This window comes from Homarus americanus, unplaced genomic scaffold (genome assembly GCF_018991925.1).
Source record: "Homarus americanus isolate GMGI-L3 unplaced genomic scaffold, GMGI_Hamer_2.0 scaffold26351, whole genome shotgun sequence".
Taxonomy (NCBI): domain Eukaryota; kingdom Metazoa; phylum Arthropoda; class Malacostraca; order Decapoda; family Nephropidae; genus Homarus; species Homarus americanus.
The window spans coordinates 7,235,649-7,257,408 of record NW_024724368.1 but is presented as its reverse complement, the minus strand read 5'-3'; the positions used below and the strand labels follow the sequence as shown (position 1 = coordinate 7,257,408).

At 42.2% G+C, this 21,760-nt stretch overlaps 4 protein-coding genes across 4 annotated transcripts; all 4 read right to left on the bottom strand.

The window, feature by feature from the left end:
* Window positions 1–983: 983 nt before the first annotated feature.
* LOC121864308 (pupal cuticle protein 36a-like) lies at window positions 984–2,873 on the bottom strand. The gene is made up of 2 exons (XM_042363397.1): window positions 2,788–2,873; window positions 984–1,927 (listed from the first exon to the last, which is right to left on the bottom strand). Exons 1-2 carry the CDS (start codon window positions 2,797–2,799, stop codon window positions 1,142–1,144), a joined length of 798 nt encoding a protein of 265 aa, XP_042219331.1. The 5' UTR covers window positions 2,800–2,873; the 3' UTR covers window positions 984–1,141.
* Window positions 2,874–7,040: 4,167 nt separating this feature from the next.
* On the bottom strand, window positions 7,041–9,047 carry LOC121864306 (keratin, type II cytoskeletal 2 epidermal-like). Its single transcript, XM_042363396.1, has 2 exons — window positions 9,021–9,047; window positions 7,041–8,200 (listed from the first exon to the last, which is right to left on the bottom strand). The coding sequence occupies exons 1-2, from the start codon at window positions 9,030–9,032 to the stop codon at window positions 7,247–7,249; spliced, it is 966 nt and encodes a 321-aa protein (XP_042219330.1). The 5' UTR covers window positions 9,033–9,047; the 3' UTR covers window positions 7,041–7,246.
* Window positions 9,048–11,763: 2,716 nt separating this feature from the next.
* On the bottom strand, window positions 11,764–14,041 carry LOC121864305 (WAS/WASL-interacting protein family member 1-like). Its single transcript, XM_042363395.1, has 2 exons — window positions 13,958–14,041; window positions 11,764–12,737 (listed from the first exon to the last, which is right to left on the bottom strand). Exons 1-2 carry the CDS (start codon window positions 13,967–13,969, stop codon window positions 11,985–11,987), a joined length of 765 nt encoding a protein of 254 aa, XP_042219329.1. The 5' UTR covers window positions 13,970–14,041; the 3' UTR covers window positions 11,764–11,984.
* Window positions 14,042–17,167: 3,126 nt separating this feature from the next.
* Window positions 17,168–19,444, bottom strand: LOC121864304 (WAS/WASL-interacting protein family member 1-like). Its single transcript, XM_042363394.1, has 2 exons — window positions 19,361–19,444; window positions 17,168–18,140 (listed from the first exon to the last, which is right to left on the bottom strand). Exons 1-2 carry the CDS (start codon window positions 19,370–19,372, stop codon window positions 17,388–17,390), a joined length of 765 nt encoding a protein of 254 aa, XP_042219328.1. The 5' UTR covers window positions 19,373–19,444; the 3' UTR covers window positions 17,168–17,387.
* Between the last annotated feature and the right edge of the window lie 2,316 nt (window positions 19,445–21,760).

Sequence of the window (21,760 nt, the reverse complement as noted above, 5' to 3'; positions counted from 1 at the left end):
ACGACTGTTCACCTTTAAATGTTATAGAGTGGCGACAATGGGTTAATTTCTGATCTAACCTCTCACATCGTTGCTCATAGATCGTGATGATCCCAGCCACCGGTACAGTAGAGTCGCCAACATGTACGGTACTGCTGGTGTTTGAACGACTCGCTGGGACGCGGGTGTCCATGCAGGTTGTAGGTGGAATCGGCGTAGCTTCACGAACTTTTTTTCGTGTGTGTGTGTGTGTGTGTGTGTGTGTGTGTGTGCGCGCGCCCGCGCTGATGCTTGCAGAGCGTTGTTGGCCAGTAGTAACTACAAGTGATCGCGGGCACCTTCGTGCCCAGTGAAAGTTTGAACGCTCGTCCTTGACTAGCGTACGGCGAATGAGGGTGCGCCAAGTCCGTAGACTTGCATGGTTAATTAGGGTGCGCCAAGTCCGTAGGCTTGCATCGTTTTCCATCGTAAATAAAATTGTTAATGCCGTTTCGGCTGCCTAGAACAGACAGACAGACAGACACACGTCTAGTCCTATATTATATTAGATACTGGACCCATAATAACTAAGTTGGTTTAAATAAGCGCTATTAACTTCTCCACCCGATATCACATATTTTCCTACATTTAGACAGACATATTTTTTATTAAAATTATCATAAAAAATAATGACATCCTTTCCTTATCTTTTATTTCTTTAAAGAGTCGGTGTATAATTCACACATGAAATTTCGTAAAAGATTGAAGATTGTGGGTGAACATTTATGTTGGTGCATTTATACACTCACTTGTTTAGTGATGAGTAACTCTCCATCATTTATATTACTCGAGGAGCTTTTCTGAAAGTCTGGTCTACACGATCATTAGTATTATTTACAATTTATTATAACTTCTTATCATTATGATCAACAGGTAATTTATCACAACTATTATGAGAAGGGCAGTTAGGCAGAAACTAAATATTTGTTAGTTTATTATAATTCGAAGATAAAAAAACTTGGGTAATCATAGAGGAAAATTTAATAAAGACAGAAGCGATATAAATAAGTGTGCCATAAATAAATGAACCTTCCAGAATATGTTCTCCTTAAGAAGAAGAAGAAGAAGAAGAAGAAGAAAAATAAGGCTCTTAGTGTTTGGCACCTGGAGTAGACGCGTCGTCCTAAGGAACGCCATATATATCAGACGGGGCGGAGACGCCGGACACACCGGTGCCACCACCGCCGGTGGTGATGCCACTTATGCCCCCAATGCTGCCTCCGCTGTCACCAACCAGTTCACCTCCACCGTCAGAGGCTAAGCTGAGGGCGGACTGGAGGTCTCCACCACTAGGTAATGTCGGGTTCTCGCCCTCAGCATAGTTGACGAAGAACACCTCAGGAGCCGCTTGTTCAGGTCCTGGTGCGTGGACAACCGTGTGATCTTGGTGAGGCCGCTTGTTGAGGACGTACACAACGTTTCTTTGTTGTGGTGGTGGTACCACAATGGGTTCTTGGTTGAGAAGTCCTTCTGGAAATTCGATGAAGAGTATATTGTCCTCAACTCTTGGTGGAGGAACGTTTGGTCGTGGACCCAAGATCGGGGTTGCTGGAGGAACTCTGTACCGGAACAAGTTTCGGGTGACCTGAGGAGTCACGCAGCTGCCGTCCACATGACGAACCTGCCCTCCTCCACAGCTGCTGTCAAACGGGTCGGGGCCCCCAGAGAACCCTGAGCCCCCAGAGATCCCTAAACCTCCAGAGAACCCTGAACCTCCAGAGATCCCTGAACCTCCAGAGAACCCTGAAGCTCCAGTGATCCCTAATCCTCCAGAGAATCCTGAGCCCCCAGGGAACCCTGTGCTACCAGCCGAGAAGCTGCCGGCGGAGAAGCCAGAGCCAGAGTGTGATGGTAGGCTGTAGCTCTGAAGTGAGCCGGCCGTGGCCGCTGCTAATATGCTCGCCAATATCTGTGGAATAATACGTACATATCTCAAACACTTATTTTTGATGACTCAGTATTTTCATAATATTGAGTATGCTAATTGTGTGTGTTTTGATACCTACTTGAAATATGAAGATATAGGATATGATATTAAGCATATTATAAAGAAAATATTTAAATGCACTAGAAACTTGTGACTAATTACATTTTGCAAGAAATTTCGCATCTAAAATGTAAACAACACAAAAAAACAAAACACCCATTGCTTAGCCTTCAATAACATTACAATAATTGTTTAATTTTTAATAGTGATCCCGTGCATTAAAACCTTTTCGGCCTGTACCAGTGTTCCGATACACAATACTAACAATAAGCAACACAGCTGCCACTATTACCGGTACCTGAGATTCAGTGTTACCTTGAAGCAGTGGCTCTTACCATAACCATCCATAACCACTGTATGTTTCTATGAACGACAAAGACTTCACTATTCTTATCACTTGACAACTATGTTGCTGAACATAAATTTTTTTACTAATATCGTCATCCTCTTTTACAGCGAAAAATAGTACAATTAAACAGTTTAATAGAAGCAGAGTCGTGTGTGTGTTAGCCTTAGTATGGTAACCAGTGGTTCTTCACTGAACAGTTACAGACACGATAAACACCTAAGATATGTTCCGTCACTTCTCCGCCTAAACCTTCTTCCAGGAATTAGTTTTCTTTCTGTACACAAGAGTTATTCCTCAGACGACTGGCTGGTGGAGAACACTTCATCACTAAGTCGCCTCACGTATATACATCCCGGGTAACTGTCCGGGTTTGTGGAACGTAACACTGGCTAGTCCTTATGGTCACACTCAGAGAAGAAGAGAGACAACTCACCAGGAGCTTCATGGTGGAGTGTACTGTCCACTCGAGTCCTTCCCTCTTTATATACTCTCAAAGACTTGCATGTGTCCTTCATCAATAGTCCCTTCCCTTCCTCTCCTCTCACTTCAAGAATCTCATCTGACGCGTGCAAGAGACCGCCACCTACTTTCCCTCTTACCAACGTTTTGACCTGAATGTTTTTTTTTTTAATTCTGTTTTTCATTTTATTATTGTCTTTTTTAACTCTACTCTCATCTCATTGATAACGGCCTGTATAATAAGAGTTGTGGATTTTTTAATATTATCCTGAATGAACGTAGGGGAGGAATATGGTGTTTGGTAATGTTCCAGGGTCCACCTGGTGATGGTCACCTGCCTGTCACGTGCTGGACGAAGACATTCGGCTCACCAACACACACCTTAATACTACGCTAACTAAACCGCAGCACATCGAGTTACTTTTGTTTTCAATCGAATTATTGCACTTAAAAGGGCGATACACAGTACTGCTTCCTTTATTTTTAAGGACCCAAAACATATGCCGAATTACTGGTAACAAGTTGATATTTATTATAATACAATATTATTATTAGTTTTTAATGTGATCATATACTGTCTGTGTACCTGTGTACGTATCATTATTTTGTGCAAATATAAGAAGTTTATCGTACGTGTTAGTTGGTAATATTTGCTTCGTTTAAATAGTATCTACCTCACGCTCCTCCTGTTTTGTTTTGTGCAAGAGAATGTTTAATTTACTGTAGTTATTCTGCGTTTTTTTAATTTTCTCTTATTTCATATTCTGGATATTATTAATGCCACTGTGATTCCGAGTACATTACAAGTACCCAAAAGATTGCGAAGGTTATAAGAATACTTCGTTATTTGTCAAAGGCCTAGGCTCTTACTTATTGGATGCCTTAAAGGACAACTTAGATATTCATATATTGAAATTATATATTTATGTAACTATCATAATGGGTAAATCACCGATAGTGTTCATTTCATGGTTACAATAATGAAGGCACTTTGGTACACTCAAATATAGAACCCCGGACACAGTAAACTATAACCCTCAAATTTTAACGTGAAAATAGTGGTTATCGAACTCAGAGATTTTGTGTTACATCCTCTTATTAAGATTTACCAGAATTCAGTTCTGTTTGTTTAATGTATTGTGTTTACAGGATACCCGTACAGAAGATGTTTCCATATTTCCTGTAGGAGGCGACGGGTACACCGAGAGACGTGGGCGGCATCACATTACTTCACTTTCTCCCCCATCATTGCCTATCTCCCCCCTCTCCATCATTGCCTCTACTGTATCTCCTCCCTCTCCTCCTTCACTGCCTCTATCTCCTCCATTACAAACTTTATCTCCTGTCTCTCTCCGGCACCACAGCCTTCACCAGGGTGGCATAATATGTGATACACAATGACACATGACCCAGGTGCGACCCTCTGTCCCATCTCCTCCAATTCCTCGATTTATCCATGTCAAGATGTGTGTTACATAGTTGAGGTCCTTCTCTCTGCTGCCTCACCTCTTGGCAAAGGAGTTACCATAACACCCAGTAGGAGATTCTTGCCGCAGCAATATCAGGAGAGAATTTTATATATATATACAAGGTACATGAAGTCTCTGAGCAGCTCCAGAAATACCTTCTCCCGCTCACATGCCATACAGCCGACCAACGGCTCCCCAGGAAAACTCTCTTCCGGATATTCAGGTCATATGGAATTTAGGTTTTAGAGTAAGTTAAGGTGTTTGCTATCCGATGGTATTTTACTGGTGGTAACCCCCCCCCTCCACTCAGATTAGGACACCTTAACTACAGTGATGATGTTGATTCCTGCATTAATGAAGCTATTCCCCTGTCACACCTGGGTGAAGTCTTCCCCCTGTCACACCTGGGTGAAATCTTCCCCCTGTCACACATGGGTGAGGCCATCCCCCTGTCACACATGGGTGAGGATGTCCCCTGTCACATACGGATGAGAACTTCCCCCTGTCACAGATGGATGAGGACTTCCCCCTGTCACACATGGGTGATGACATTCCCCTGTCACACATGGGTGAGGCCATCCCCCTGTCACACATGGGTGAGGACTTCCCCCTGTCACACATGGGTGATGACATTTCCCTGTCACACATGGGTGAGGCCATCCCCCTGTCACACATGGGTGAGGACGTCCCCCTGTCAGACATGGGTGAGGACGTCCCCCTGTCAGACATGGGTGAGGACGTCCCCCTGTCACACATGGATGAGGCCACCCCCCTGTCACACATGGGTGAGGACGTCCCCCTGTCACACCATGGGTGAGGACGTCCTGTCTGGATGGATGAGGACTTCCCCCTGTCACACTTGGATGAGGACGTCCCCCTGTCACATATGGGTGAGGACGTCTCCTGTCACATATGGATGAGGCCCCCCTGTCACACATGGGTGAGGACGTCCCCTGTCACACATGGGTGATGACGTCCCCAGTCACATATGGGTGAGGACGTCCCCCCTGTCAGACATGGATGGGCCACGTCCCCTGTCACACATGGGTGAGGACGTCCCTGTCACACATGGGTGAGGACGTCCCCTGTCACAGATGGATGAGGCCACCCCTGTCACACATGGGTGAGGACGTCCCCTGTCACATGGATGAGGCCACCCCCTGTCATGGGTGAGGACGTCCCCTGTCAGACATGGGTGAGGACGTCCCCTGTCAGACATGGGTGAGGATGTCCCCTGTCAGACACGTCCCCTGATGGATGAGGCCACGTCCCCCTGTCACACATGGGTGGACGTCCCCTGTCATGGGTGAGACGTCCCCTGTCAGACATGGGTGAGATGTCCCCCTGTCAGACAGGGTGAGGACGTCCCCCTGTCAGACATGGGTGAGGACGTCCCCTGTCAGACATGGGTGAGGATGTCCCCTGTCAGACATGGGTGAGGACGTCCCCTGTCACACATGGATGAGGCCACCCCCTGTCACACATGGGTGAGGACGTCCCTGTCACAGATGGATGAGACTTCCCCTGTCACACATGGGTGAGGACGTCCCCTGTCACATATGGGTGAGGACGTCCCCTGTCACACATGGGTGAGGACGTCCCCTGTCACACATGGGTCGTCCCTGTCACAGATGGATGAGGCCACCCCCTGTCACACATGGGTGAGACGTCCCCCTGTCACGTCCCCCTGTCAGACATGGGTGAGGACGTCCCCTGTCAGACATGGGTGAGGATGTCCCCCTGTCAGACATGGGTGAGGACGTCCCCCTGTCACACATGGATGAGGCCACCCCCCTGTCACACATGGGTGAGGACGTCCCCCTGTCACACATGGGTGAGGACGTCCCCCTGTCACACATGGATGAGGACGTCCCCCTGTCACACATGGGTGAGGACGTCCCCCTGTCACATATGGGTGAGGACGTCCCCCTGTCACATATGGGTGAGGACTTCCCCCTGTCACAGATGGATGAGGACTTCCCCTTGTCACATATGGGTGAGGACGTCCCCCTGTCACATATGGGTGAGGACGTCCCCCTGTCACATATGGGTGAGGACTTCCCCCTGTCACAGATGGATGAGGCCTTCCCCTTGTCACACATGGGTGAGGACTTGACCAGCAGACAAATACGACATCATCAGACAAGGTTTATAACCCCTCTGCCGCCATAGGCCAGAGGGAATTGTCATGACTCATGCCATCTGTTTGTCCTGTGCCAGTCGTTTGGCGTTTGTCTTCTATAAACTTTTGTGTAAAATTGAAACCTTCAGAAAAGAAGTTAACTATCCCTGAAAAAGAAACTTAAACGGGTATATTGTCGGTTATCTATGTGAGATGATCCCCTAATTTACATAATCAGTGACACTATTATGTCCATTAGGTCAAGGGGTCATCCATGGATCTCTTGCAGACTAATTTTTCATTTTCGGGTTCTGAAGATATATGTGTACAGTACATGGTCATTGTCTTCTGTGTTTTGCGTTACTTATTAAGCACCCTGTATAATTTTAGCAAATAATTATAATTTTAAAGGTAATTTGGAGGAAACAGCCTCAGTCGTAGCATTATCCACAAGGCGTGAGAACTGAGGAACAACACGTAGACACAGTTACTCTTACGTCCTTTTGTGCACATTTTTGATATTCCTGCAAAATTATCTTCGTCTCCCGTATTCAATCTTCACAGTATTCAAGAATGATCTGCTTTATTTTCACTTATATTTATTATGACTGAAGAGGAAAATCATGTACAAAGGAACTGTTTTATATTATTTACTGTTTTCGTAATATTTTGTGTGTATTGGCTTACTGGAGTTGATTATTAGAGGTAAAAACATCTCCAGCAAAGAATAAATAGTAATATATAATTACCACAAATATGACCATAGAAATAACATTTACTGCCGCCTTTAAGAAGAGTCATGAAGGCTTTACAGTTACGGCGCCTGTGTGGGATTCATCTTCCTAGGGCAGACCGTAGAGACCAGAAGGGGCGGAGGTCCCGGATGTGCCGCTGCCACCGCCACTAACAATATCACTGACGCCGACGATGCTGCCACCGCTGCTGATAATGCCACTGACGCTGCCACCGCCACTAACAAAGTCACTGACGCCGACGATACTGCCACCGCTGCTGACGATGCCACTAGTGCCTCCACCTCTGCCACCGCTATCGCCAACAAGTTCACCACCACCGTCAGAGGCTGAGCTGAGGGCGGACTGGAGGTCTCCACCACTGGGTAATGTCGGGTTCTCGCCCTCAGCATAGTTGACGAAGAACACCTCAGGAGCCGCTTGTTCAGGTCCTGGTGCGTGGACAACCGTGTGATCTTGGTGAGGCCGCTTGTTGAGGACGTACACAACGTTTCTTTGTTGTGGTGGTGGTACCACAATGGGTTCTTGGTTGAGAAGTCCTTCTGGAAATTCGATGAAGAGTATATTGTCCTCAACTTTTGGTGGAGGAACGTTTGGTCGTGCACCCAAGATCGGGGTTGCTGGAGGAACTCTGTACCGGAACAAGTTTCGGGTGACCTGAGGAGTCACGCAGCTGCCGTCCACATGACGAACCTGCCCTCCTCCACAGCTGCTGTCAAACGGGCCGGGGCCCCCAGAGAACCCTGAACCTCCAGAGATCCCTGAACCTCCAGAGAACCCTGAACCCCCAAAGATCCCTGAACCTCCAGAGAACCCTGAACCTCCAGAGATCCCTAACCCAACAGAGAATCGTGAGAACCCTGAGCCCGCAGAAAATTCAGAGCCACCAGAAATTCCAGAGTCGCCAAAGAATCCTGTACCGCCAGCAGAGGATCCCAAATCGGTAGAGGAACTGCCTACTGAGAAGCCAGGGCCAGAGGGTGTTGGTAGGCTGTAGCTCTGAAGTGAGCCGGCCGTGGCTGCTGCTAACATACACGCCAGTATCTGGAAAAATATGTATTTTTTTAGGTAACATTACCACCATAAAAACACGTCTTTTCATGTATAATAAAATTGGGTAAATAGGACTTAATTCAGAAAAAAAAGGTAAGACAAAGAAAAAATCTAATTTACTTTGTTTTATAAAACAAAGAATGTGATGAGTCATGTAAACAAAACTCATAAAAATTTATTCTTTTCTGAGGACAATGACTCCCGGTCACTTCCAGTGCAGCCATAACGCCGAACTTTAATTTACCATCATTATCAGTGGTAAGCCAACCCTACGCCCCCCAGAATGTGTAAATATTAATATAAATTACCGTTTACATAAGCATTGTCTCTACCACATTCTCAGATAAGTAACGTTGAAAGACTCCGTTCATTGTTTAAGAGACTTGCCCAAGCGCAATTTCATAACTGTTGACGTGGTACACTGGTGGCACAAGTATCATCTTACATATGTGGGGAACTACTTATTTATACACCGTCAGTTAGTTCTCTGCATCAGCTTTACTCCTGGTAGAATTGTTTCTTTATGAAATTATTTGGTTGACCCATTGCCCGCATTTCCTGGCATAAATAAAATGTGTTTTCGCATTGAGGTATGTTAAGTTTTCAAGTGCGGCTTAACGCAACTAGTGACTACTGTTGGTCACCTTTGTCTCAGTACACAAGAGTTATTCCTCAGACGACTGGCTGGTGGAGAACACTTCATCACTAAGTCGCCTCACGTATATACATCCCGGGTAACTGTCCGGGTTTGTGGAACGTAACACTGGCTAGTCCTTATGGTCACACTCAGAGAAGAAGAGAGACAACTCACCAGGAGCTTCATGGTGGAGTGTACTGTCCTCTCGAGTCCTTCCCTTCTTTTATACTACAACTACTGACCTCACAAAAGACCATCGTGTGTCCTTCATCAAAACTCCTTCTCCTTCACTCCGCATCCGCTCACTTCTATAATCTCACCAGACGCACACTCGGGTACCAACAGGTACTTTCCCTCTTATTGACTTTATGACCTGCAATTTTTTTACGATCGGTTTATGTATTTATTTTTTAAGCTTTATTGATAACTCCGACCTGTGCATGTCATCTTTTTTTATTATTGTATGGTAACAGTTGTTGGATTTGATACCGTAATATTATCCCTAATGAGCTTGGATGAGGAGTATGGTGTTTAGGTATGGTAATGTTCCAGCTGTCCAGGGTCCACCTGGTGATGGTAACCTGCCTGTCACACGCTGGACGAGGACCTCGGCTCACCACCACACAACACACACCTCCCTACTCATCCACCAACTAACTCACAAGTCAATTTATTGAGCGTTTTGTATTAATGTAAATGTTATGTTTATCTGCTTCCTCAGTCTTCATCAATGGCTGCCTCTGACATAAATAGTGGTTAGTGAACAAGGCAATGACGTATCTACTGTTTCATAAGTGTTCGTTAAGCCATAATTTTGACTTGTGGTGAATCATACCATGTTTACAATGATGTTAATTAACGTTCATGCATTAATAGTTTGTATTATTATTCTAGAGGTGTCTCTGTACCGCACCAACAATATAGATGCCATATTCCGGCGACTGTAAAATCTATTGTACACGTAATTATGCTTAGTTTTGTATGTTAACCTTTTCTGTCTTGTTTGTGTGTATTTTTATATGGCAGAATGATTGTTCATTCATCTTACTTTTATTAAACATTAAAATTTATACAAGTTAGAATTATTATGATGACTCCGTTAATCTTCCTAATAGATGATGATCACACCAAGATAAACTCAAATCAATGCAGTATATTAAGTATTTATCCAGAGTAAATAGATGGATATTTATTCAGTAAAATCGTCTTACAAGTTCACATTGAAATAACATGATAAAGACAATGTAGATATACTAACCTAATAAAGAGATCCGTATTTATAAAATGTAAAAAAAACAAAACAAAACTTTATTTAGGTCACAAAATAACACCGAAGGAACAATATAAATAAATCGGAGATGTTCTGATACATTACTTTAGCCAAAAGTCTAATGGAGACAACGTTGGTTCACCCACACGTCTTTTAACATCTTCACTACAGAGACGCCACTTTTAACATTTTATTTGGCTAACTCGAGACGATTTTACTTGGCACAGAGAGGACCCCGTATGCACCAGGGGTTAGGTTTAAGAGAGCAACAGTAGTACAGTACATTATGGTTACTTCCCCTTCGGCAACTGGTCAAATGAGCCCCAATTCTGATTGGTTTAAGTATAATGAGTTGTGGGAATTAGCTTTCGGATGTATCACACTATTTTATTAGGCCTAATAACATATGCATGAGTTGCAGCAAAAATGTTTCATAATTTCGAGAGCTTAAACTTCATTTATTTGTTTTAGAGAAATGGGTGGCTTATGTTTCTCATAAATAGAAAAAAAATGCTTGTTCTCAGGTAATATTGTTTTGTATTATTTCACAAAAATGATTTTGAAAAACACACATTACGTCATATATTATAATTATGCAGTAGTACATATTACTTTCTTCGTATCCCCTAGATATTTTTTTGTTGGGTGGGTCGTGCCATTTATTGTTTGTAGTTTTGGCTCAAGATTATTTTGACTCATATTTTTCAACCTTTCCACTAGTTACTCGTGTACAAACTCATGTTCAAGTACATGGAATTTTATGTTAAAATGTCAGAGTTTGTTGGAAAGCAGCGTGCTTTTCTCTGCTCTTAATTACCACTAGGTACGGACGTGAGAACAACCAGTAACATACTGGCGAAGGCAAGTGACGTCCTAATTGTTATATAACTAAAGAAAAATGTGACCGGAGAGGTTAATTTGCTTTCGTTTTTTGTATGATGACTTAGAAACAACACACATCATTGTTGTTAATGTGAGCTAGTCAAATTGTTCACCTGGGTATGTTATTAGGAGTGGGGCTGCTTCTTTTACCTTAAAACGGTAGGTACACTCGCAACAAAAAGTATCGGTGCATACTGTAGTGTGAACAATTTGAGACCAGTGACGATAGGTATTGGGAAAGGCGAGTTGTTCTAGCCGTATGTTGGCAGCCCTGATTGTCAGCCATATGGCAACACCTAGTGGAGGGGGGGGGGGGTTATGAGGATACACTTACCAACCTTCCCGACATATCACAGTGTATACGTATCGTTTCGGATCTCGTCGATCTCACCCTGCACCGATACTTTTTGGTGCGAGTGTGCAATGAAAGGGGATTGCTGAATGTATGTACAGTAGGTAGAGTGTGTCTTTAATGCATAAGTGAAGGTTAAATGAAGGAAACAGTTTTGGCAGCCGTATTACCACAAGCTCCGAAAACGGCTATGAAATCCCAGTCACAGTCAGTACCAGTACCTCAATGCTTTCAACACAAACCCAAATCCACAACATGGTACGATACACTCCCCCGTAAGTGTATAGTTACTCTCGTATTTGCTAATTTGTTTTTTTTTAACTCAAATTTTAATTTCAACAATATATTGTAATAGTTTGCTTTATTATTATATACTAATATCATAAGGAAAAGGATAAATGAATGTTAAAGGGCATCATTCATAGTATATTTATTATGCTAATAAAATTTTGCTGGGCTTGGGTTACCAGAAGCGATTATTAAAGATAAAAACATTTTCAACAAAGAATAAATAGCAATATATAACTACCACAAGATGTGGCAACAATAACAGCATTTACTATCGACCTTAAATACACCAGCCATGAAGCTCTACAGTTAAGGCATATGTGTGAGGGGCGGGGAGCGGGGTGACTTAGGGAAGACCGTACAGACCAGACGGGGAGGAGATCCCGCTGCCACCGCCGCTAACAATACCACTAGTGCCGCCAATGCTGCCACCACTGCTACCGACCAGTTCACCGCTACCGTCAGAGGCTGAGCTGAGGGCGGACTGGAGGTCTCCACCACTGGGTAATGTCGGGTTCTCGCCCTCAGCATAGTTGACGAAGAACACCTCAGGAGCCGCTTGTTCAGGTCCTGGTGCGTGGACAACCGTGTGATCTTGGTGAGGCCGCTTGTTGAGGACGTACACAACGTTTCTTTGTTGTGGTGGTGGTACCACAATGGGTTCTTGGTTGAGAAGTCCTTCTGGAAATTCGATGAAGAGTATATTGTCCTCAACTCTTGGTGGAGGAACGTTTGGTCGTGGACCCAAGATCGGGGTTGCTGGAGGAACTCTGTACCGGAACAAGTTTCGGGTGAACTGAGGAGTCACGCAGCTGCCGTCCACATGACGAACCTGCCCTCCTCCACAGCTGCTGTCAAACGGGCCGGGGCCCCCAGAGAACCCTGAACCTCCAGAGATCCCTGAACCCCCAGAGATCCCTGAACCTCCAGAGAACCCTGAACCTCCAGAGATCCCTGAGCCCCCAGAAAATCCTGAGCCCCCAAAGAATCCTGTGCCGGTAGAGGAGCTGCCGGTGGAGAAGCCAGAGCCAGAGGGTGATGGTAGGCTGTAGCTCTGAAGTGAGTCGGCCGTGGCCGCTGCCAATATGCTCGCCAGTATCTGTGGAAATATGAATACATATTACAGGTTAATCGTCATTATCACCATATCATGTTAATGTCTTAATTGCTTTTAAATATTAACATGAGCTGAATATACAAGAAACTAGCTAAGTAGGACTGGCGACAAACATAAGGCTACAGAGGCTCACCCGTGTGTCAGTTGTTTCTCACCCACACTATGAATAGGATAATAAATTATAGGAAAAAAACAAATGTCAGTAAAAACATTCTGTTAAACATGAAATATGAAAACGCGATTTTTAAGAAAATTATATTCCGTTGCTTGTAATACCACTGACGACCTTACCAGTATTAATATTACCACAATGTTTTATGGCAGTGGCTCTTACTATATGTCTTTGATTTTGATGATGATCGATTGTTTACACGGTGCTCAGTATTCGTAACCTCCACTTAACCTAAATTGACGAAAAATCAACCTAACCTAACCGAAGCTTTCCTTATTAATAACGTTCTTGAAATTTCGCGAAATTTAAGTCTTGTTTTCTGGCCTGGATATGCGTGTATCTTTGGTCAGGATAACGATGCCGCCTTCTTGTTCACGCGCAGCAAACCAAGTATTACAATCGTGAGTATTTGCATCATATTTTTACTAAGACAATGATCAAACATTCATTGTTCTTGCCACTCGAAACGTACAGTATCTCAGGGAATGTAAGCAAGTGTGTGAAATATCCTGTAAATTCATCAACAGTTAGACTATTTCCATGGCTTTATTGTCTCTGCCCGGTGAACACTCCATCAGCATCGTGGATACTCACAAATATCAACACTCACTACTTTCCTTTTTGGCTACCAGCAGAGTTATTGTAACACCGTAAAAGCTTTTCAAACTTTGTAAATATTATTATAACTTCCTTCATACACGAGACAATCTTAGGACATTGAACATTTAAAGAATCATTTTAACAATCTGCAACGTGTACTCTAATACTGTTAGAGGAACCCCGTGTGAAGTGGTCGGTAACAGATAGCCACAGAACGCCTGGACCGACACTATCGTTTTTTTGGCAGCTCTTTGTAATTAATTAGTTTTTTCCGATCACAAGAGTTATTCCTCAGACGACTGGCTGGTGGAGAACACTTCATCACTAAGTCGCCTCACGTATATACATCCCGGGTAACTGTCCGGGTTTGTGGAACGTAACACTGGCTAGTCCTTATGGTCACACTCAGAGAAGAAGAGAGACAACTCACCAGGAGCTTCATGGTGGAGTGTACTGTCCACTCGAGTCCTTCCCTCTTTATATACTCTCAAAGACTTGCATGTGTCCTTCATCAATAGTCCCTTCCCTTCCCTCCCTCTCCTCTCACTTCAAGAATCTCATCTGACGCATGCAAGAGACCGCCACCTACTTTCCCTCTTACGTTTTGACCTGAATGTTTTTTTTTTTATTCTTATTTGTTTATTTTGTTTTGATTATTGTATTTTTATCTTATTTTTATCTCATTGGTAAGGGCCTTCAATGTTAACCTTTTCTCTAAATGAATAATAAGTTATTATTTGTTATACTGTAATCTTTTCCAAATGAGCTCGGAAGAGGAATATGGTGTTAGCTGTGGTAATGTTCCAGCTGTCCAGGGTCCACCTGGTGATGGTCACCTGCCTGTCACACGCTGGACGAGGGCCTCGGCTCACCTCCACACGACACACACCTCACTATTCATCCGTCAACAAATTCACAAGTAATTTTCTTAAAAGCTTTGTTTAAATGTAAATTTTGCGTTCATTTATCTTTTCATGCGCCCTCATTGGCTTTCTCGAATTTGAATTTAAAATGATAAATTTGCTGTTTTTAAATTACCAATGGGTAGATGCTTCTTAGCAGCTCATAGTCAATACATCAGTTTTTTTTAATAATGTTAAGTATGATCTGTGTCTGCCCATGACATCATTCTCTGTGTTTGTAAATAATGATCATACCGGTACAGTTGCCAGCAAATGTGTCTTCACTCTTGTTTGTAAATATGTGCAAGGTACTACAACGCCATCTGTGGGCAGATGAGCAGTTGGGAGACTTTCCTTTCAACAGTTTGGAGTCAAATCGTATAGAGGACTTAAGTTCATGACTCTTCACGCACTTAATATATCCCGGTATTTATTAAGTATAACTACTCATTATGAAAACAAATCCACAACAAAAATATGTTTCTTGGTGCTAAAGAATTAATTATAGTTTCCTGAAGTAATTTTTGGGGTATTTTAATCATGTGTCACAGTGAGCGCCGTGATGTTAGATACCAATTTATATCTGACAGATGAAACAAAGTCGCCAAATCTATCCAGCTCAACGTAATTAACCCGACCTAACCTACCCTAACCTTATGTGACCTAATTTGATATAACCTAACTTAACTTTCCTTAACCTGGTCTAACCTAACTCAACCTAACCTAACCTGGCCTAATCCAATATCATCTGGCCTAACCTAACTTAACCAAACCAAACGTAACCTGACCTGACCTAACAGACTTAAACTATTCCTTACTTGATCTACCCTAACTTAACCTGATCTGATGTAACTTAACCTAACATAACCTAACTTAATCTAACTAACCTAATCTAACCTACCCTCATCTGACGTAACATTAAGCCTAGTGTAATAACCTAACTTAATCAAACATCCTAACCTACCCTAATTTGCCCTAACTTAACCTAACATAAAAGGTATATAAGGTTTGTGGGTTCAGCTCCGTTGGTTTTTATCGACTGTTTAGCCTCAACAAACAAACATGGTCACCAACATCGCCCGGCCCAGCTGATAGTTTCCCCTGTGCATTTCACGAAAGGTAAAAAAAAAAGTAAATAAAAAGAATTCAGGGAAATCATTTATTTCTAGTGAAAATTAAAACATGTTTCTTATCGTGGAAACATTTCTTATATTAAAATTTATTAAATCTCTACTATACCTCTGGCTCGCGACTGTACCACACTTAGGTTTCATTAGTATTTATTTATTTATTTATTTATTTTTAACTGAAATATGCGAATGCCCCTGACACTTCCGACTGGATAATCTTTAATACCCGAAAATTTGGAAAGGAAGTGAATATGTTTCTTCATCATTTCTCCAGACTGTTGCCTCGCCAGTGTCCCGATGAACACATAAAATACGTGTCTGGGATCTGGAGTCTTTTTCCGAGTATTAAGGGTTTTCCCCCCATCTCGAGCCTTCTTAAATGCAGCTTCACACCTTGAAAACACTATATATATATATATATATATATATATATATATATATATATATATATATATATATATATATATATATATATATATATATATATATATATATATATAAATTTTTTAACCGCCAGAGTCCATAGAAGTGGCTCATGCTAGGTCTATCTGTAGAGGTGGATTCTCTTATTTGTATATATTAGGAAATTTGCTAATGGATCATCTTTGGCCAACTGGGGATCTACTTTTAGAGTCGCTAGATGTAAACACTGTTATTAACATGAAACTGATAAAAGGAGGTATGCATTAGCAGTAAGAATTCCAAGTCGTAATTAGCAAACAAATAAGTACTGGATGGAACACCAATACAACACGTCAAACAAGACTCGCATTGTGGAACCTAAAGTAAATAATATCGCTTGACCCAAAGACTTACTGTATAATAGGTGAGGTTGTTGATCCGTGCACGATGTGACGCAGCAGCCTCCCTCACTGTCATCATCACTTCTGAAAACAATGTGATTATGTTTTCTTCTACCATAAAACACTTGAGCTTGGAAAGTTACTAAGTGTATGTGCCATTGCTTCATAAATTTAAAGGGAAGAGGAGGAGTTTTCACCTGTTGTTTGTGTACAGACTCATGTTAATGTGTATTTTCGTTAAGAATTGATGTACTTGCTGGGGTCCTCGTCACATTCTTTTTTCAGTTGGTATCGACACCAATTGTTGACGACGTTACACATTCGATAAACAACTAATATTAGATACTGACGAAGGCGAATGACGTCCTGATTATTACAAGTAAAGAAAATAATATGTTGAGTTGTATGGGGTGACGTGTTATTATTAAATCCTGGTCATTTAATTCATCCGGACACCGGATTTGGGATGTGTTATTAGTTTTGTTCTTAAACAATAGATACAGTCAATAGGGAATACTCTTTACACTTGGGTACATATTTCATAAATAGGTAAGGGTTATGTGGAGGAAACGGCTGTCTGAGAGCCACGGAGAAGTGCCAGACCAAAGCCAATAACTACCTGGATGTTACGTCCGGAACATAATCTGGTGTGATTGCTCGATTACAATACACGTGTAAGTATATTTTCATTATTTTTTATGAATTTCTGTTTTATCATGGCAGTTATTGCTAATAACGTACAATAAGGGTCTGCTTTATCATCATTTATTATTAATATAAACGAAGAGGATAATAATATGTTAAGAACACTATTTCATATTTTATTATCCTTGTAACATTTTGGTGGGCTTGGCATACCAGAGGCGATTATTAAAGATAAAAGCATTTTCAACAAAGAATAAATAGCAATATATAACTACCACAAGATGTGGCAACAATAACAGCATTTACTATCGACCTTAAATACACCAGCCATGAAGCTCTACAGTTAAGGCATATGTGTGAGGGGCGGGGAGCGGGGTGACTTAGGGAAGACCGTACAGACCAGACGGGGAGGAGATCCCGCTGCCACCGCCGCTAACAATACCACTAGTGCCGCCAATGCTGCCACCACTGCTACCGACCAGTTCACCGCTACCGTCAGAGGCTGAGCTGAGGGCGGACTGGAGGTCTCCACCACTGGGTAATGTCGGGTTCTCGCCCTCAGCATAGTTGACGAAGAACACCTCAGGAGCCGCTTGTTCAGGTCCTGGTGCGTGGACAACCGTGTGATCTTGGTGAGGCCGCTTGTTGAGGACGTACACAACGTTTCTTTGTTGTGGTGGTGGTACCACAATAGGATCTTGGTTGAGGAGTCCTTCTGGAAATTCGATGAAGAGTATATTGTCCTCAACTCTTGGTGGAGGAACGTTTGGTCGTGGACCCAAGATCGGGGTTGCTGGAGGAACTCTGTACCGGAACAAGTTTCGGGTGAACTGAGGAGTCACGCAGCTGCCGTCCACATGACGAACCTGCCCTCCTCCACAGCTGCTGTCAAACGGGCCGGGGCCCCCAGAGAACCCTGAACCTCCAGAGATCCCTGAACCCCCAGAGATCCCTGAACCTCCAGAGAACCCTGAACCTCCAGAGATCCCTGAGCCCCCAGAAAATCCTGAGCCCCCAAAGAATCCTGTGCCGGTAGAGGAGCTGCCGGTGGAGAAGCCAGAGCCAGAGGGTGATGGTAGGCTGTAGCTCTGAAGTGAGTCGGCCGTGGCCGCTGCCAATATGCTCGCCAGTATCTGTGGAAATATGAATACATATTACAGGTTAATCGTCATTATCACCATATCATGTTAATGTCTTAATTGCTTTTAAATATTAACATGAGCTGAATATACAAGAAACTAGCTAAGTAGGACTGGCGACAAACATAAGGCTACAGAGGCTCACCCGTGTGTCAGTTGTTTCTCACCCACACTATGAATAGGATAATAAAATATAGGAAAAAAACAAATGTCAGTAAAAACATTCTGTTAAACATGAAATATGAAAACGCGATTTTTAAGAAAATTATATTCCGTTGCTTGTAATACCACTGACGACCTTACCAGTATTAATATTACCACAATGTTTTATGGCAGTGGCTCTTACTATATGTCTTTGATTTTGATGATGATCGATTGTTTACACGGTGCTCAGTATTCGTAACCTCCACTTAACCTAAATTGACGAAAAATCAACCTAACCTAACCGAAGCTTTCCTTATTAATAACGTTCTTGAAATTTCGCGAAATTTAAGTCTTGTTTTCTGGCCTGGATATGCGTGTATCTTTGGTCAGGATAACGATGCCGCCTTCTTGTTCACGCGCAGCAAACCAAGTATTACAATCGTGAGTATTTGCATCATATTTTTACTAAGACAATGATCAAACATTCATTGTTCTTGCCACTCGAAACGTACAGTATCTCAGGGAATGTAAGCAAGTGTGTGAAATATCCTGTAAATTCATCAACAGTTAGACTATTTCCATGGCTTTATTGTCTCTGCCCGGTGAACACTCCATCAGCATCGTGGATACTCACAAATATCAACACTCACTACTTTCCTTTTTGGCTACCAGCAGAGTTATTGTAACACCGTAAAAGCTTTTCAAACTTTGTAAATATTATTATAACTTCCTTCATACACGAAACAATCTTAGGACATTGAACATTTAAAGAATCATTTTAACAATCTGCAACGTGTACTCTAATACTGTTAGAGGAACCCCGTGTGAAGTGGTCGGTAACAGATAGCCACAGAACGCCTGGACCGACACTATCGTTTTTTTGGCAGCTCTTTGTAATTAATTAGTTTTTTCCGATCACAAGAGTTATTCCTCAGACGACTGGCTGGTGGAGAACACTTCATCACTAAGTCGCCTCACGTATATACATCCCGGGTAACTGTCCGGGTTTGTGGAACGTAACACTGGCTAGTCCTTATGGTCACACTCAGAGAAGAAGAGAGACAACTCACCAGGAGCTTCATGGTGGAGTGTACTGTCCACTCGAGTCCTTCCCTCTTTATATACTCTCAAAGACTTGCATGTGTCCTTCATCAATAGTCCCTTCCCTTCCCTCCCTCTCCTCTCACTTCAAGAATCTCATCTGACGCATGCAAGAGACCGCCACCTACTTTCCCTCTTACGTTTTGACCTGAATGTTTTTTTTTTTATTCTTATTTGTTTATTTTGTTTTGATTATTGTATTTTTATCTTATTTTTATCTCATTGGTAAGGGCCTTCAATGTTAACCTTTTCTCTAAATGAATAATAAGTTATTATTTGTTATACTGTAATCTTTTCCAAATGAGCTCGGAAGAGGAATATGGTGTTAGCTGTGGTAATGTTCCAGCTGTCCAGGGTCCACCTGGTGATGGTCACCTGCCTGTCACACGCTGGACGAGGGCCTCGGCTCACCTCCACACGACACACACCTCACTATTCATCCGTCAACAAATTCACAAGTAATTTTCTTAAAAGCTTTGTTTAAATGTAAATTTTGCGTTCATTTATCTTTTCATGCGCCCTCATTGGCTTTCTCGAATTTGAATTTAAAATGATAAATTTGCTGTTTTTAAATTACCAATGGGTAGATGCTTCTTAGCAGCTCATAGTCAATACATCAGTTTTTTTAATAATGTTAAGTATGATCTGTGTCTGCCCATGACATCATTCTCTGTGTTTGTAAATAATGATCATACCGGTACAGTTGCCAGCAAATGTGTCTTCACTCTTGTTTGTAAATATGTGCAAGGTACTACAACGCCATCTGTGGGCAGATGAGCAGTTGGGAGACTTTCCTTTCAACAGTTTGGAGTCAAATCGTATAGAGGACTTAAGTTCATGACTCTTCACGCACTTAATATATCCCGGTATTTATTAAGTATAACTACTCATTATGAAAACAAATCCACAACAAAAATATGTTTCTTGGTGCTAAAGAATTAATTATAGTTTCCTGAAGTAATTTTTGGGGTATTTTAATCATGTGTCACAGTGAGCGCCGTGATGTTAGATACCAATTTATATCTGACAGATGAAACAAAGTAGCCAAATCTATCCAGCTCAACGTAATTAACCCGACCTAACCTACCCTAACCTTATGTGACCTAATTTGATTTAACCTAACTTAACTTTCCTTAACCTGGTCTAACCTAACTCAACCTAACCTAACCTGGCCTAATCCAATATCATCTGGCCTAACCTAACTTAACCAAACCAAACTTAACCTGACCTGACCTAACAGACTTAAACTATTCCTTACTTGATCTACCCTAACCTAACCTGATCTGATGTAACTTAACCTAACATAACCTAACTTAATCTAACTAACCTAATCTAACCTACCCTCATCTGACGTAACATTAAGCCTAGTGTAATAACCTAACTTAATCAAACATCCTAACCTGCCCTAATTTGACCTAACTTAACCTAACATAAAAGGTATATAAGGTTTGTGGGTTCAGCTCCGTTGGTTTTTACCGACTGTTTAGCCTCAACAAACAAACATGGTCACCAACATCGCCCGGCCCAGCTGATAGTTCCCCTGTGCATTTCACAAAAGGTAAAAAAAAAAGTAAATAAAAAGAATTCAGGGAAATCATTTATTTCTAGTGAAAATTAAAACATGTTTCTTATCGTGGAAACATTTCTTATATTAAAATTTATTAAATCTCTACTATACCTCTGGCTCGCGACTTTACCACACTTAGGTTTCATTAGTATTTATTTATTTATTTATTTTTAACTGAAATATGCGAATGCCCCTGACACTTCCGACTGGATAATCTTTAATACCCGAAAATTTGGAAAGGAAGTGAATATGTTTCTTCATCATTTCTCCAGACTGTTGCCTCGCCAGTGTCCCGATGAACACATAAAATACGTGTCTGGGATCTGGAGTCTTTTTCCGAGTACTAAGGGTTTTCCCCCCATCTCGAGCCTTCTTAAATGCAGCTTCACACCTTGAAAACACTATATATATATATATATAAATTTTTTAACCGCCAGAGTCCATAGAAGTGGCTCATGCTAGGTCTATCTGTAGAGGTGGATTCTCTTATTTGTATATATTAGGAAATTTGCTAATGGATCATCTTTGGCCAACTGGGGATCTACTTTTAGAGTCGCGAGATGTAAACACTGTTATTAACATGAAACTGATAAAAGGAGATATGCATTAGCAGTAAGAATTCCAAGTCGTAATTCGCAAACAAATAAGTACTGGATGGAACACCAATACAACACGTCAAACAAGACTCGCATTGTGGAACCTAAAGTAAATAATATCGCTTGACCCAAAGATTTACTGTATAATAGGTGAGGTTGTTGATCCGTGCATGATGTGACGCAGCAGCCTCCCTCACTGTCATCAT